The sequence below is a fragment of the Clavispora lusitaniae genome (assembly GCF_014636115.1).
Source record: "Clavispora lusitaniae strain FDAARGOS_655 chromosome Unknown tig00000223_pilon, whole genome shotgun sequence".
Taxonomy (NCBI): domain Eukaryota; kingdom Fungi; phylum Ascomycota; class Pichiomycetes; order Serinales; family Metschnikowiaceae; genus Clavispora; species Clavispora lusitaniae.
The window spans coordinates 336,967-351,775 of NW_027093981.1; the positions used below are offsets into that span (position 1 = coordinate 336,967).

The 14,809-nt window shown below is 47.8% G+C and overlaps 6 protein-coding genes across 6 annotated transcripts; 3 read left to right on the forward strand and 3 right to left on the reverse strand. All coding sequences in view use genetic code 12, as the record gives it.

Annotated features, from left to right (window-relative positions):
* Window positions 1-97: 97 nt before the first annotated feature.
* Window positions 98-4,276, reverse strand: FOB63_004507 (uncharacterized protein; the record flags this gene model as incomplete). The annotated part of the gene is made up of 1 exon (XM_002614239.2): window positions 98-4,276. The coding sequence occupies one exon, from the start codon at window positions 4,274-4,276 to the stop codon at window positions 98-100; it is 4,179 nt and encodes a 1,392-aa protein (XP_002614285.2).
* A 988-nt stretch (window positions 4,277-5,264) lies between these two features.
* On the reverse strand, window positions 5,265-8,396 carry SPT7 (SAGA histone acetyltransferase complex subunit; the record flags this gene model as incomplete). The annotated part of the gene is made up of 1 exon (XM_002614238.2): window positions 5,265-8,396. One exon carries the CDS (start codon window positions 8,394-8,396, stop codon window positions 5,265-5,267), a length of 3,132 nt encoding a protein of 1,043 aa, XP_002614284.2.
* A 606-nt stretch (window positions 8,397-9,002) lies between these two features.
* Window positions 9,003-9,711, reverse strand: UBC4 (E2 ubiquitin-conjugating protein; the record flags this gene model as incomplete). The annotated part of the gene is made up of 2 exons (XM_066102405.1): window positions 9,003-9,402; window positions 9,668-9,711. 2 exons carry the CDS (start codon window positions 9,709-9,711, stop codon window positions 9,003-9,005), a joined length of 444 nt encoding a protein of 147 aa, XP_065958256.1.
* A 135-nt stretch (window positions 9,712-9,846) lies between these two features.
* On the forward strand, window positions 9,847-10,098 carry FOB63_004510 (uncharacterized protein; the record flags this gene model as incomplete). Its single annotated transcript, XM_066102406.1, has 1 exon — window positions 9,847-10,098. One exon carries the CDS (start codon window positions 9,847-9,849, stop codon window positions 10,096-10,098), a length of 252 nt encoding a protein of 83 aa, XP_065958257.1.
* A 398-nt stretch (window positions 10,099-10,496) lies between these two features.
* On the forward strand, window positions 10,497-12,827 carry UGA3 (Uga3p; the record flags this gene model as incomplete). The annotated part of the gene is made up of 1 exon (XM_002614236.2): window positions 10,497-12,827. One exon carries the CDS (start codon window positions 10,497-10,499, stop codon window positions 12,825-12,827), a length of 2,331 nt encoding a protein of 776 aa, XP_002614282.2.
* Window positions 12,828-13,558: 731 nt separating this feature from the next.
* On the forward strand, window positions 13,559-14,305 carry FOB63_004512 (uncharacterized protein; the record flags this gene model as incomplete). The annotated part of the gene is made up of 1 exon (XM_002614235.2): window positions 13,559-14,305. One exon carries the CDS (start codon window positions 13,559-13,561, stop codon window positions 14,303-14,305), a length of 747 nt encoding a protein of 248 aa, XP_002614281.1.
* Between the last annotated feature and the right edge of the window lie 504 nt (window positions 14,306-14,809).

Below are 14,809 nucleotides of genomic sequence, written 5' to 3' on the forward strand. Positions count from 1 at the left end.
CCGGTCCATTGCGATGTGTATTCCGCTAAGGTGATACATGTTCTTTGTACGAGTGTCTTTGGGCTTCTCAAAGTCTCCAGGCCTCTTCTATATTCTATTAGGTGGCAGAAGGCTTTCCTCCCTTTCGTTTTCTTCTGGGCTTCGGTGGCCGTGACTCCATCATCTGCACACGTCTAGACTCTTCCTCCCACCATTTTGCAAACTCCTGCTCTTGCTGGATCTCCTGCAACGTACGCCTCTGGCTCTCCTGATACTGCTGTTCCTCAAGCCGCGTCGACTCATGAAGCATGACTGCTGCAAGTGATGTAGGTGCTGGTTGCTTACTGGCACCTAGTACTGGTAGATTCTTCAACTTGTCTTTTCCAGCACTCTTGCTTTCATTCGACTGGCTGCTTGCCACGTTCCAGGGATTCCGAAGCTGCATGCTTTGTTGGTTCTGTTTTTCCCCACTGGGCTGGTCTTTTTCGTCCGCTTGTCCTTGCGCTAGCTTGCGCCTTTGCTTCTGAGAGAGCTTCATAGACGGGGCAAACTTGATCTTTGTGCTTTTGCGCTCAACATCACCGGCCCCCAAGAGCGGAGCAGAAATAGGCGCTAGAGAGCTCGATGAGGATCTCCGAGAAGTCCATGGTGTGCTGCTGGAACTGTCACCATTCTCAGTTCCCTGGAGTATGTTGCCAATGATTGAACTCAGCGATCCATTATGATGCATTGAAACGCCCTCCCTATCTAGAGGGGCTTTCTCACGTTCTTCTTTCTTCACTCCATTCACAGAGGCAGCTTGGACCTCTCTGAGATCTTCTTTATCCTGGGCATCTTTCTGTTTCAGCTTGCGGCGTCTACCTACCACCTCAAAATCTTCAACAGCACATTCGCTCACTTTCCTGGTGGAATTTGAAAGTTTACGCAAATCTGCAACTGCCTCAACGCTGCTCTTGCGTGACATTCTGCGTGATGACAGCTTGCGTCTGTGATCTTCATTTTCAGGCTTGATGTCCAATAACGGCTCAAAGCTAGAAAATCCCTTCTTATCACTCATGAAGATCTCATTAAAAACTGGTGAATTAGTCAAAAATTCATCAATCAAAGTCTCGGGCAAAGTGCTTTTCAACATGCTTTTATTGATCTCCCCATGGTCACCGATAACAAAGTCCAAATGTTTACATGTTTGGAAAAACCGCATTTGCTTTTCCAATCTCGCAAGAAGGTCTTCGGGAAGATTATGCAAGATGTTATCAAACAAAACAATTTCGAGGTTATTGTAGATGTACCAACAACACAGCATAAACAAATATTGGGCTCCCAAGTAATCGGAATGAGCAAGCAATACCAACACGTTATCTGTACTAAGGAACTCTTGTATAGCCAATTCACACAAGTGCTTAAGCTTGAGCAAAAGCATTTCATCTGCCACCTCAATTAGCTGTAGCAAGAAATTCACAAAATCATCCGGGTCAAGCGTTTCCTCCACTAGAACTCGGGCATCATCAAACACATGCAAATCGTTGCAGCCATGCAAGTAATTCTTTATGACTTTGAATTGAAGAGCAGTAGTATTGTCAAAATTCACGATTTTCGCATCAGAATCGTCTTCATTTGTCGAATTATCCCAGCGCCCGGACAAGATAGTTTCAAAAAATGCAGATCGCGCCACAAGAATAGATCCTTGGCAAGATTCTTGCTTATCACTTAATTCAATCACCACATCACCAGATTCCGAGTCTTCCATTTCATGGGCCATTTGTGAAAGATAATCTTGATCTTTACCATAAATACTGTCCATCCGAAAGAGATCTTTGAGCATCACGAAATCATTTTTGGCCCTTCGGATAGGCTCTGGACACTTGGAACCTCCAGGATATTCATCCCAAAAGTTCAAGACTTTATTGGTGTAAATGAAATGAACCAACACAACAAGGGCCCGAACATCGACATCGCTTTTGAATATTATCTCTTTATTCACTGCATCGTAATGCCCTTCAATTTTGTCATGAACAAAATACTCACCATCATTCTGCGGATGGAAGAGGTCCTTGCAAAAGGTGGATCGCTGCTCAAAGATATTGGTGTGGAAACCAATAACAACGGTAGGATCATGCATAAATTTGATACGACCATCGTAAACTTTAATTTCCGCCTCAGAGATCTCTTGAGCCAAGTGTTCACGTAAAGCAGTTTCGTTTTTGAGTAGGGCCATTAATTGGGGCGCATCGTCCAACTTCTGGTACATGTCGTCTGCTTGTGTTTGTGGATGCTTTGTGTGATCGAACTTTCCGAAATGAGCCTTGAGAAATACATCGTCCACGGCTTCATCAGACAGATTCTCCTCGTTCAAGGTAAGTTTTTCAACACGATTCACTAGCAGAAGAGCTTCGTCTTCATACAAGTTTGGATCTCGAGAAGGAAAAATATAGTCAGTCACGTAACAGTTGTTTTCGTGATCCGTATCTAGAAGCTGGTCCTGCTTCCGGAAACTATCAGCCTCACACAAAACACTGAGGTATTCCATATCCTTGAAAAAATCATTCTTTTGTAGTTTTAAAGGGAGAGTATCTATGTCGTCCCGCACGAATGCAAAAGACGAGAAAGAGTCATCACACGAGACCCTCACAACACGATTGACATTGTCGATTTTGCGGAACTTGGATCCTGAAACCTGCGCTGCAGAAGTCGACACTGAGTTGCGGCGTTGAGAAGTTCCGCCTTGCGCAGATCGCACGAAAACAGACCCGTTCTTGGTAGATAGTACCAAAGACCCGTCATACGCGCCATCCATATCGACGGCACGCATGTCCGAGTCATAAGCTTTCCAGAGGTAGTTGTATTTGAGGTTCTTGACCGATTTCAAGAGATCGCCCCCAGTTGGGATGGAAAAGGCTAAGATGTCGCCACACGTAAGGAGTACATGGACATTGGTATGGGAACAAGCGACGATTTTCTTGATTTCCGGTGCTTTTGTGAGCCGTGAGGGTTTGAAGCAATCGAAGCTGGCGTCAGAAAATCCTCGCGCAGGCACTTTCGGAAGCTTGGCCCGTTGGCCACCGTAGTACACGTATATGTCATTGGAAACGGTCACCACACAAGTGCAGGTTTCACAAGTGGCGACGAACTTGATTTCGTCACGAACACCAACCTCACGTGGCTGCGGCACCACCAGACCTTTGAAGGTGGTCTCATGGAGACGAAACTCGTCGGGTTTGTCCGAAACCAAAGTCATGGGCCCCATTTGGCCGACGTTCAAGCCCCAAAAGTAGAGCAGGTGGCTTGTGTACGCAAGCGAGTGGATTTTCGACACCGCCACGCCACGGAACAGGCCCCCGGCCCGCCGCAAGTCGCCCGAACCCACGAGTTTGGGCAGGTTTTCGTAGACGTCCCGCGGGCCGCTCTTGAAAGAAAACGTGTCGTCCGAAGTGAAGCCGAGCTGGTTGAGCGAGTTGATGCCCCATGCATAGAGCTGGTTGTCTGCGGTCAACACCAACGTGTGGGAGTTGGACACTGCCGCAGCGACCGCCCTGTGGTCGCCGAAAAGCGCCACATTCTGGAACCGGTACAAGTTGGCGGTGTTTCCGTGGCCCAAGCGGCCGCGTGCGCCGAGCCCACACGTCAAGAGGCGGCCGTCGCGTGTGATTAGCACCGAGTGGTATTTTGCAATGGCAACGGCACACACACGAGTCGGGCGCAAGAGGTCACGCACATCGAAGTCCTGAACGTCGCCGGTTTTCGCCGCATGGAGGTCGAGCGGCAGCACGCGTGACGGCACAGACCGGTCGTGGGCATCGCCCATGCCCAAGTGGTGGTTCCCGTTTGCCCCGTACATGTACACGTCCAGGCCGCCGCGGCGAGGGGTCCACCAGTCGTGGGGGATCCAGCGGGGCACCTTGGCGAAGCGCCGCACCAAGTGGACGTCGCCGCCTTCGTTGATGTAGGCGGGCACCCACATGAGATCCTTGGCGTCGTTGGCAAGAAGCGCGAGAGGCGGCAAGCGCGAGCGGTCTTTGCGCTTCAAAAGCTCAGCTAGAAGCGCCGCCTGGCTGGCGCTGTGCAGCAAGTAGTCTAGAAGCACGGTCCAGCAGCGGATACGCTTGTGGTAGAAGATGTGGTGCAAGAGGTTCCAGCCGTTTTCGTAGTCTGTGGCAAGAAGCACGTGGTGGATGTCTGGATGGGCAAGCAACGTTCGAAGAGCGCCCGGGTTGTCGCAGAGAACGGCAATGTGGAGCGGCGTGCGGCCAAACACATCGCGCCGAAGCAAGTCGGTCTTGGAAAGTTTCGGAAGACCCATGGGCCAGAGACGTGGCTAGATGGAAGCAAGATGCGAGAAAAGAAGTGGCTGCGAGATGGTAGTGTAGATGGCTGCGAGATGGCAATGTAGATGGCTGCGAGATGTCAGTGTCGATGGCAGTGTAGAGGTCTCGACAAATACGTGACTGATGAGAAAATGCTTGGAGGAGAAGAAACCAGCCTAAGTTTGGCGATGGATAGAGTGATGGTCGAGACCAAGATCGCGCGCGACTTGTGGGGAATAAGCATGCGAGGCCTTTAGAGAAAGATGAACATGGAAAATGTGGGAGGAAGATAAATCTTGATGAAGGGAATTATGAATAAGTAGGCGAAGATCAATTTGGATAACTATTTCAAACCATGCGAGTGGGTCTACGAGTAGTCTTTCCCGCTATTAAATCTTTGGACGTCCAGCTATTACAGTCTCAAATTGGCCATGCAATCTCAAATTGGCCATGCAATCTCTAAAGGGCCCATTCAATGTCAAAAATGGCCCAGATTGCTAAATACCCTTTCTTGTGGTGACTGCTATGGCTTTTCAATGTTTGGATAGTTCGTCTAAGCTTTGAGACGGATATGTAGAAAACTTATACTAAGTGGCCGTCTTCGTATTTCATGCAATTGGCTCACACAACGAGATAGACTACAGTGGAAAATATAAATTAGTGGAGTTAAACCAAAACGGGAATGTTCGCTAATTCAAACAATCTAGAATGGCCGGTATCTCTTCTTGCTGGATGTACGTAATTGAAGTCGACAGTAGAAAAGCGAGAAATCTCGACCACCTTACAAACCCATGAAAGTGAATATTCAATCAACGGTACGTCTGACGTCAGAGTGAAAATGCATTTCTTTGAGGGACGGATAGAATTTTAGGAGGGCGGGGCAAGAGAAGAATGCTCTTAAACCTTCACATACATCAAGTATCTACATCACGTCGAAATATCCCGACATCGAGAGTGGTAGCCTCGTATTATTCTATGTATACATCACGACACCATGAGACCCGGATCTCCCGTCTCGAGCTTGATGTCGGCATTCTCTTCTTCGTCCGGCAAAATAAAGGCGCCCAGCAACAACTTCTTCTTCACCGATGCGATTTTCCCTGTTGGAGGAAGACGTGGCCGTGTGTTTCTTTGTTTCTGGGGCAAGTCGTCGTCTTCCAACAAGTACAACTCTTGCGGCGGCGGCAACTCTGTGCTTTCGCCGTTTCTCTTTTGCTGTTTCACATAATGCGCCTCTGTCTTCTTGACCCAATCGCGGTAGAACGGACGTAAAAGACCAATCTGCTTCTCCACATCTGCCGCTGTCAACTTCGGCGTGTTCCATTCGCGCAAATCCTCGTACTTGGTGCTCTTGCTTGTGGAGTCCGAGCTGGCTAGCGAACTTTGGAGCCTTGCATGCAACAAGTTGATTGGAATCGACGACGTGAGCATCTTGAACTCTTTGTCGAGCCCCAATTCTTTGAATCCGAAGAAGTCATCGCCCAAGTCGCTTGTGAAATCACCAGTGGTGAACTGCTCACTGTTGTCCTCGAAGTTCTTTTCGTTGAAACTCTCCAACGATGGCCGAAGCAAGTCTTTCAAAAACCCTGAAAGTTTATCGTGCAAGTCACGGAGCTTCTTTTGGTGTTTCAACGCCCGCTCTTCAATAAACGTGTACAAGTCGTCAGGCTTTTCCACACCGTTCTCAAGCAACGAAAGCAAGAGTATTTCGCGCTCACTGAGCTTGTTGCTGCTACTCGACTCACAATGGCTTTTGAGAGTTTTCGCCAAGTTCAGAATGTACGTTTCTGCCACCTGAGTGAGGGTGTTGATGGCAAAAGGTTCGGTACTTTCAAAGCCCGTGTGCATAGCCACTTTGGCCACGCCTTTCCGAAGTGCCGCATACTGCGTCTTTTCGCTGAAAATATCGTGATTGGGCAATCTTGAAACCGGGTCCACGTCAACTTCCTTGACATATTCGATCTCTGGCTGTCGCATTTGCGTTCGATGCACGAACGCCTGCGTCTGCATTTGCCGGATCAACGAGATCTTGAAGCAGATTTTGCGGATCTCCTGGATCTCCGTGATGTTATCGCGATAAAGCTTGTTGAGCCCTGAATCTTCTGGAAGCACAAGCGACGACCTCCCCACAGCAGTGGTTTCTGGGTTTTGCACAATGGCGTCGGCCATGCTATTTTCGTACTTTTCTTGAGCATCATCGTCCACACCTTCGTATGCCAAACCTGGAACTCCACCCACAATGTCGTACTCGAGCAAGTATGGCTCGTCGCTATCAAGCAACTTATTTCCCTTGGAAACCACTTCTTTGAACTCCAAGAACTGGTGGAAGTTTTTCATCTTGCCTGACTCTCTCACGAGCGCCTCAGCATCCATTTTCAAGTGGTAATGGTCGTCGAACAACGCTGCTCGGTTTTCGCAGTAGTTGGCTCGCGAGGTGGCTGTGAGGTTTTTCCACGCAAGCAATTCTGGGTCCTGGTCTTCGTCTTCCTCGTCATTGTCCCGCATTTCGGTCTCTGCGTCTTCGTCTTCCTCATCTTCCTCTCTCTCTTCAGGCGCCACAGATGGTTTTTCTTCAGCGACAGGAGACACAGGTTCCACAGAAGCTGTAGGAGTATTTTGTGCTAATGTGCTTTCAACCGACCCATCAGCTACGCCCTCAGGCTCTTCGCTTTTGATGACTTCTTCTCTTTTCCGCATGCGGCCCTTTTTCGACGATTTTTTCCCACCTCCACCGGGCGTCGAAGCTCTGCCATCCTCAGCTTCATCGTCCTTTTCAAGTTCGGACCTGTTACGGATGACAATATTAGGAATCGATGGAACAAGTTTCTGTGTTCGTTTTTGCATCGCCAAAGCGTGTGCACGCAAATAGTGCTTTGGGTTCGAGTTGTAGGTTAAACAATTGTTCCATATAAGCATCAAGTCGTCCACGAACTCCTGCTTCGAATTGTACGCTAATCCTTTCAATTTTTTCATCACTGTGTTCAAGTCCATGGGCTTTTTTATGATGAGCCCGTAATTGGGCGCCTCCCGTTTGGAAACTTTGTTCAAGAACGGCGTCGAGTGTTCTGTGTACCCACGTAAGTCTAAAAGCACCTTCTCACATGCATCGTACAACTCCTCTTGCCCGACTCTTTCGTCATTTGCCCATTTTCCCCTGTTCTTGCGCACGTCCATAAACAAGGTCCGCAACTCTAAATCGTTCAATGAAATGTCGTCTCTACGTTCCTGAATTGTGTTGAGCAAATGTTTGAGCGAATGCGACACAAGCCCCAAATTGATGGGGATCTCGCCGCTTTCGGTGTTCTCTGTTGTCTTTTGGTTCTCAAGCTGCATGTCCGACTTGTCCAACTTGCGCTTTTTGATTAACGTTTCTCTGTCGTATTCGAAATTGTGATACACCTTGTTGAAGCTCTTAATCGTAGCCTCCTGCTCCTCTAGAGATTCGGCTGCATTGATTTCCTGAGTACCAGGCTCTTGTGTCCTCTCTTCTTCCTGTTCAGAGTCTGGTTCCGAGCTCTTAGCAAAGACAGAACCCTCCATTTCCAAAATCACCTGGCCATTATCGTTGAGCTTGAGATCGGTGGCCTCCTGCCCGTTGGATGTTTTGCTCTTGTCCTCCCCGTTTTCTTCGTCTTCATCGTCGTCATAGTCATCTTCTTCGTCTCTGACATTTGTTTTCTCCTGGGGAACACTTTCCTCGTTGCTTTCTTCCGGTAGCTGGTCAAGCAACTCTATCATCTCGTGCTCTTTGGGGAGCTCTTCTATCGTGGCGAGCGAGCCCGAGTTTTCTCTGGAAGTTTTGTCGTAGTAAAAATTGATGGCTTTCTCCCATAGCAAATACCGGATCCGAAGCGCTAGCTGTGTCACAGGCTCAGTGCCTTCTGGAATTGAATCTGCGCTCTCATCATCAGAGGAGTCTTTTGCAATCACCAAGCAGCAGTTTCCGTCGAGAAACTGGCGCCAGAGTTGGAAATTATCTCGCTCTAGAATCGCATTTATGATATGACACTGCTCGGCGGTGAGATGGTGGTTGAAGAACCGTTTTTGATGGAGCGCTTTGGCCAACTCAAAAAGACGCCGGGCATCATTGAGTTGGAAAGTTCCTAGTTGGTCCATAAGAACTTCAAGCGAAAGTATAGGACGGGCCAAATAAGATGAAAAAAAATACAGAAGGGCAACACGCGAATACTCAGCACCAACGAGAGTAGAAAAGCACCAAAAGCCACGTTCAGTAAAGAAGGGAAACCAGATACACGCCAAGAGTCTCGCAGAATGTGCTGCGATTGCAATGTCTCGGTCACTTGACTGGAGATGTAATCTTGGTATACAAATCACGATTAACGGTGAGAGCGCCTGTCTGCAGGAAATAGAATGGGTGGTTTGTGGAGGTGAAGACAAGAAGAAGAGCAGGAGGAAAGAAGAAAAGAAGCAGGAAAGAAGAAAAAGAGGAAAAGAGGAAAAATAAGCAGAAAAGAAGAAAAAGAAGAACAAGAAGGAAAAGAAGGAAAAGAAGGCAAAACCAGAGAGTCAGCTGGAAAAGTAGCTGAGGGAGCAAATGATACAACAATGAAGAGACAGGTGAGAAGATGAACAGGGAATGATTGGCCAATACAGTGGGATCAATCAAAAGAGTCAGATGCAAAGAGAAAAGCAAACAAACGGACAACTACGGAGAAGGCGTCATGCAACTGTACATTAAGCTATGTAGCCAACCAGAAAGCGTTAGACGGCGTACTTCTTGGTCCATTCTCTAGCAGTAGCCTCGTACTTTGGTCTATCCAGCTTGTAGACGTGAGCAATCTCTGGAACCAAAGGATCGTCGGGATTGGCGTCGGTCAACAAGGAACAGATGGACAAAAGCACCTTGGAAATGGTGAGCGCAGGCGACCACTGGTCCTTCAAGATATCTAGACAGATGGAGCCAGTGCCGTTGATATTGGGGTGGTAGATCTTGGTGGTGAAGTTGATCTTAGGAGGCTTGAATGGATAGTCAGTTGGGAAGTGGATCGAGAGGAAAAACACACCTCCTGCGTATGGCGAGTCTGGAGGACCCATGATCGAAGCCTGCCAGTGGTACAAGTCGTCGCCAACTGGGCCGGCGGAGCACGACGAAGGTGGATCTCTGGGCGGTGTTAGTAGGTGCACAGGGGGCGGAAAAACGGAAAAAAAAAAAAAACTTGGCCTCGCTAGAGAAGAGCCTGAACGGAAAATGTTGCAAGCACAGAAAAGGTTGCTTTTTGGTGCTGGATTCCGTCTTTTGCATTCTGCATCAGGCGGCAAAACCAAAAACGAAAAACGGGCGATAGAAAAAGCAGAGAAAAAGACAAGATAAAACAGACAAGAGCCAATCCGTGGGCGGCCGCTATGGGCGGGAAAAAGGGACATACCTTCCCAAGTCGAGTAATTCTTTATTGATACGTTTTAACGACATGTCTGGATTTGTAGGTTTATAAAAAGAGCTGGTGGAAGAAGGAAAAAACCACTTGTCGTCCTCACTTGAGAGTGGGCGCGCGATCCTGCACATAAGCACACCGGTTCCAGTGGCTTCCACCGCACATGACCAAAAATGTCGCTGCGCCTAACCGGTGCTAACCCACACGGCCACGGAAGGGGTGTAGATGGGTGTGGTGGTGAAACGTATTTCTGGGGGCCAACAGAAGGCTGTAGCAGTTTTCCCCGATTTTTTTTCTTGTTGTTCGGCCGAATTCGATCCATGGCCCAAATGCGACATTGCGACTTGGGTGGCACTAGCACTTTCCTTATCAGGACATGGCAAAGACATCAGAAGCAAGACGGAGAAAGAGGAAAGGAAGAATGAACTAGGACAGAATAAACTAGGACACGAGTAAAAGAAAAAAGAGAGTAAACATCGAAGGGAAGAACGAACATGAAAAAAATCAAACAAGAACCATGAAAGATTTTATATCTTCTGTTTGCTCAGTCTACGGCTGAATAAGGCGCACAGAAAGACAGAAGACGAAACAGAAGACAAGCAAAGAAAAGAAAGATAAAAAAAACAAAATAACCACGACGAAAAGAACATGAAAACAAAAGAAAAAAAAGAACAAACCAAAAACAAAAAACAATAAAAAAATAGAACGAAAAAACAAATTGCAAACAAAACGAATAAAACTTCATCGCTTCCTCTTATCAACAACCACTAACAACACCCTCCTGCACACAACCCAGCCCTATCTCCACTATCAACCTTCTTCCATGTTTACCACGCTTGAGTTGCCCGGCATGAGACGGGCCGTGGCCGGTGGACAGAAGGACGCACGTGACCCCCTGATTCCGCCCGATCTGCCCAAGAAAATCCTCTCGAGGTACACAGCCAAGTCGAGGCTGGGGTGTCTCACTTGCAAAGCCCGAAAGAAGAAGTGTGACGAGACCAGACCCGTGTGCCGCGACTGCCTGCGGTTCAACAAGGAGTGTGTGTGGGTGGACCAGAGCATGTCGGGCTCCGAGATCCGGCGCCTTCGCAAAGAGGTGCAAGAAAAGGCCAAAGAGAGCAAGTTGCGCAGAAGACGCTCCAAGAAAGCCAAGCTGGAAGAAGTGGAAGGCGCAAGTGTGTTTCCACTGGAGGGAATGGAGAAGGGACACGAGAAGAAACGGGGCAAGAACCAGGAGACCAAGAACCGCGAGAACAAGAGCCTGGAGAACACGATCCTGGAAAACAAGAGCCCGGAGAACAATATCCTGGTGAACGTAATACTGCGGCAGAGCATGTTTACAGTACCAGACATCACTCCGCTTGGACAGGAGTATACGCAGCCTGTGAGCTTCCCCGACTTGGGACGAGGAAACAGTTCTGCCATGGCTAGCACAGAATTCTTGCCTCTGCCGAAAGCCGGTTCGTCGCCGCTCTTCCTGGCCCATAAAGATGTGTCGCCGCCTCCTCTCGATGTGGACAGCTTTCGTTTTCTTCCGGAGGCCGAGTCGCCGACGCCGTTTCTCACGTTTTTGAAAGACCTCACTCTGCTCCACGAAAAGGACAGCACCGGTAGGCGAAACAATGCCATGAGCGATAAATCGTCTGTTTACAGTGATGGGCGGAATGAAGAACCGGAAAACGGACAAGTTTCCGTGTCGCCAGAAACGGCGTTGGCCCGCATGTCTCCGAACTTCAGCGTCCCTGAGTTCTTGGAAAATATCCATTTGCTTCGACAGCGGTCGCCGGCCGAACTCAACAACCTTGCATCGAACTTCAATGCGGCGTTTCTGCCCCGACCTCAGGCACACTTGTCCTTTTTGCCCGGCTTGGACGATCTGGGCCAGTTCTTGTACAACTACTATGTCAACACTCTTTCAGCCAAAGTCTCCATTGCACCAACGAGCCAAGACGAGTCCAACTCGTACCAGAAAGTGTTTCTCCCGCTTGCACAGAAGGACGATGGTGTGCTATACGGCATCTTGGCGTGGGCCGGCTTTCACTTGGGCGGGAAATGGCTTTCCGAAGGCTCCAAGTATGCAGAGAAGGCAGTCAAGCTTCTCACACAAGGCGTGGATTTTGGCGGGTTGGCGTGTGTGGAGAACGACCGGAGAACCATTCTCAATAAGTTGGCGACGATTCTAATTCTTTGTGGTGCCGAGATTTGCCGGGGAGATGTCAAGTATTGGTCGGTCTACTTGAACTGGGGATGGAAGCTTCTCCGAGATAACGGTGGGATCTTGAAATTCGACAATAACAAGGAGGAGCACTGGCTCATTTCAAATTTTGCATACCATGATCTCTTGGCTAGTTCTACATCAGAGCGTGGCACATATTTTCCGATCGACACATATAATACCATTTTCGCCGACCCTGAAGGTGTATCGCGAGGTTTGTTGAATCCATTGCTTGGTGTATCGAAATCTTTATTCAAGGTGATTGGAGAAATCAATTCTTTGGCATATGAGAGCAAACGGTCCCTTGACATTTACTACAACCGTGGGTCTCCGAAATCCAGCGATCTCTGGTCTACGCCAAACAACGTCGCCCAATCTCCCGATCTTCCCATGCAAAGTTCGTTTGGCGACACTGACTCGGAAATCAGTGAACATGCGAAAACGGGCCGCTTGCTTTGCTCGATTCTAGAAAGAGCCCAGAAGCTCAAGCAAGACATTGAAACGGCCAAACCAGAAATGGCAGATATAGTGAACTTGTCGGATTCAGATTTGGAACTTCAACTAACGTCGTTCGAAGCTTTCCAGCTAAGTTGCACGCTTTTCCTCCGCCAGTCTATCATGAAGTGCAATCCTTCTTCGTTGGAGTCGCAGATTCTTGTGAATGATCTTGTGAAATGCTTAGATATACTATTGGACTCACCCATGGTGGCTACGCTTGTTTTTCCGATTTTCATGGCCGGCATTCATCTGGTTACCGAAGATGATCGCGAGGCAATGAGAATCCGTATAGACAAGATGATGGCAACGTACGGACCATGGAATGTTGTGCGAGTAAAGTTCTTGGTGGAAAAAGTCTGGGAAGAAAACCCGGAAGGAGATAAAGTAGTAGACTGGCATGCGATTCTCAAGAGCCTCGGATGGGATTTAAACTTTGCATAATCAGCCAAGACTTTACTGGAAGAGGAAGATCCATATTCAAATTCTGTTTCGCTTGAAACCTAAAGATTGAGACGTGTAAGATTATGGAGGTCAGTGAAGTGAAGTCACTTTAATCACAATGACGAAACTAATGACATCGACGAGGCGACTTTGCACGTTTTTGATCTGTCGATTGGGACACCGAAGAGGAGCCAGGACGAACAATGCTGATATCCAGTTTTGCAGGTTTTACTAAAACTTCGTTAAAGCAAGCTGTGGGGAGAGAATAGCTTTTTTGATCCCCAGAAAGGTCTTGATCAAATGAGTGGAAGCGCTATTTTCACTCTGTAATAGGTCTGTGACTTTGACTATACGTCAGAATGAGGTCGAACCAGGATCAAGCAGATACAATAGAATAGAATATCAACATCCGCTTGATCGAAGAAATATGCTACAGTTTTCGGTCTGAATGCAACGTCGCTAGAATCTGATCTTCAGATATCAATCTCTTCAGATATCAACCTGATCGTCAGATATCAATCTCTTCAGATATCAATCTCCATGAATCGGAACAATCAACATCGCCGTTCCAGTCGCTAATCTTCTTCGCAAGTACACTGTCTTTTGCAACCAATACCAACTGCTTCCAATCGTATCGAGTATGAACACGCGATATCGTTTTCGCATACTTGTCTCACCCATTTAGTGGCTTTGTGTTTTCGCACCCAACTACTACTTTTATTTATTATTCCATGGCTACCCCTACTCTTGCTACCCCAGAAAAGGTGCATGCTGCACCCAAGACAGAGGTCAAACACAAAAGCGGAGACCACTTGTTGGAGTATCCTTTAGTACGCGACTGCCACGATGCTGTGGCCTTGTCTACTCTAGGCAAGCCTGCTACAGAAGCGCTTTGCCATGTTTACGCCAAAACTAAAAACACCCAGCCGTTCAAGTTTTTTTACGACCACGGCGACAAGTCCTGTGAAGCGTGCTTGGACCACGTGGACGCTTGGGCGCCTTCGCTCAAGACCATGGAGTGCCACGACTTGACGGATCCCATAGTACGCCCGATCGAGGCGACCCACTTGGCCTTTGTCAAGAGCGTGGTGCAGCCAGTGCTGCAAAAGACGAACGACGTGCGGTTGGCGGTAAACTCGTACTTGCAGGATAAGGACGGAAAGTGCTTTGTGGCGTCGGTGACACAGCCGGTGATGAAGCCTTGCAACTCGGTGTTGACGAGTTTCACAGGCAAGGTGAAGCAGCTCCACAGTTCCAAGGGCGAGAGCAAGACTGCAGACTTTTCCAAGGTGGGCAAGGTGTTTCTGTTTGTGAAGGCAAAGCGTGCCGGCTCGGCTTTGGCTAAAGTGGACGAGACGGCAGAGGAAGCTGGAGAAGCCTCTGAAGGCCAGGCTGAAGAAGCAGCCGAGGGTGAAGAAGGACCACTGGGCTCAGAAGCTGCTCCAAAAAAGGCCGTTACTGAAACCGCCACCATCTGAATTGCTAGAGCGCTATAGATGACTGATTAGCCAATAGATACGGCTGTAATTTCTTTGTAGACATCTTTGATGCCAACTCATTAAGGGAATCTCCTCTAACTTCGCCATCGCCTTAAGTAGATTTATCCTGAAAGGCTAAAATTGACAGATAACAAATTATGTGTTCTTCGAGCATTCAAACATTTATCAAGGTAGATTTTAATATTTCTGTCTTTAATTGAAACTAATAAATATAAATCGGACGATAGATCTCCCCGTCCATCAAATACATCATTTTCATGATTTATTGGAATACATCTCGATACATGTTCGGTGCATTCTGTTAGATTTAATGATTCTTTCTGCAGCCTTTAATTTAAGTATATTAGTATTTGAATTAGATGTAACGACCCAAAAGACGGCTTCACCAATTGACTTTTATATACACTTGAATTTCTGTCTTACCGCATGATATATTTTCAAGTGATCGGATCAATACAATGATCACAGACAACTAACAAACAT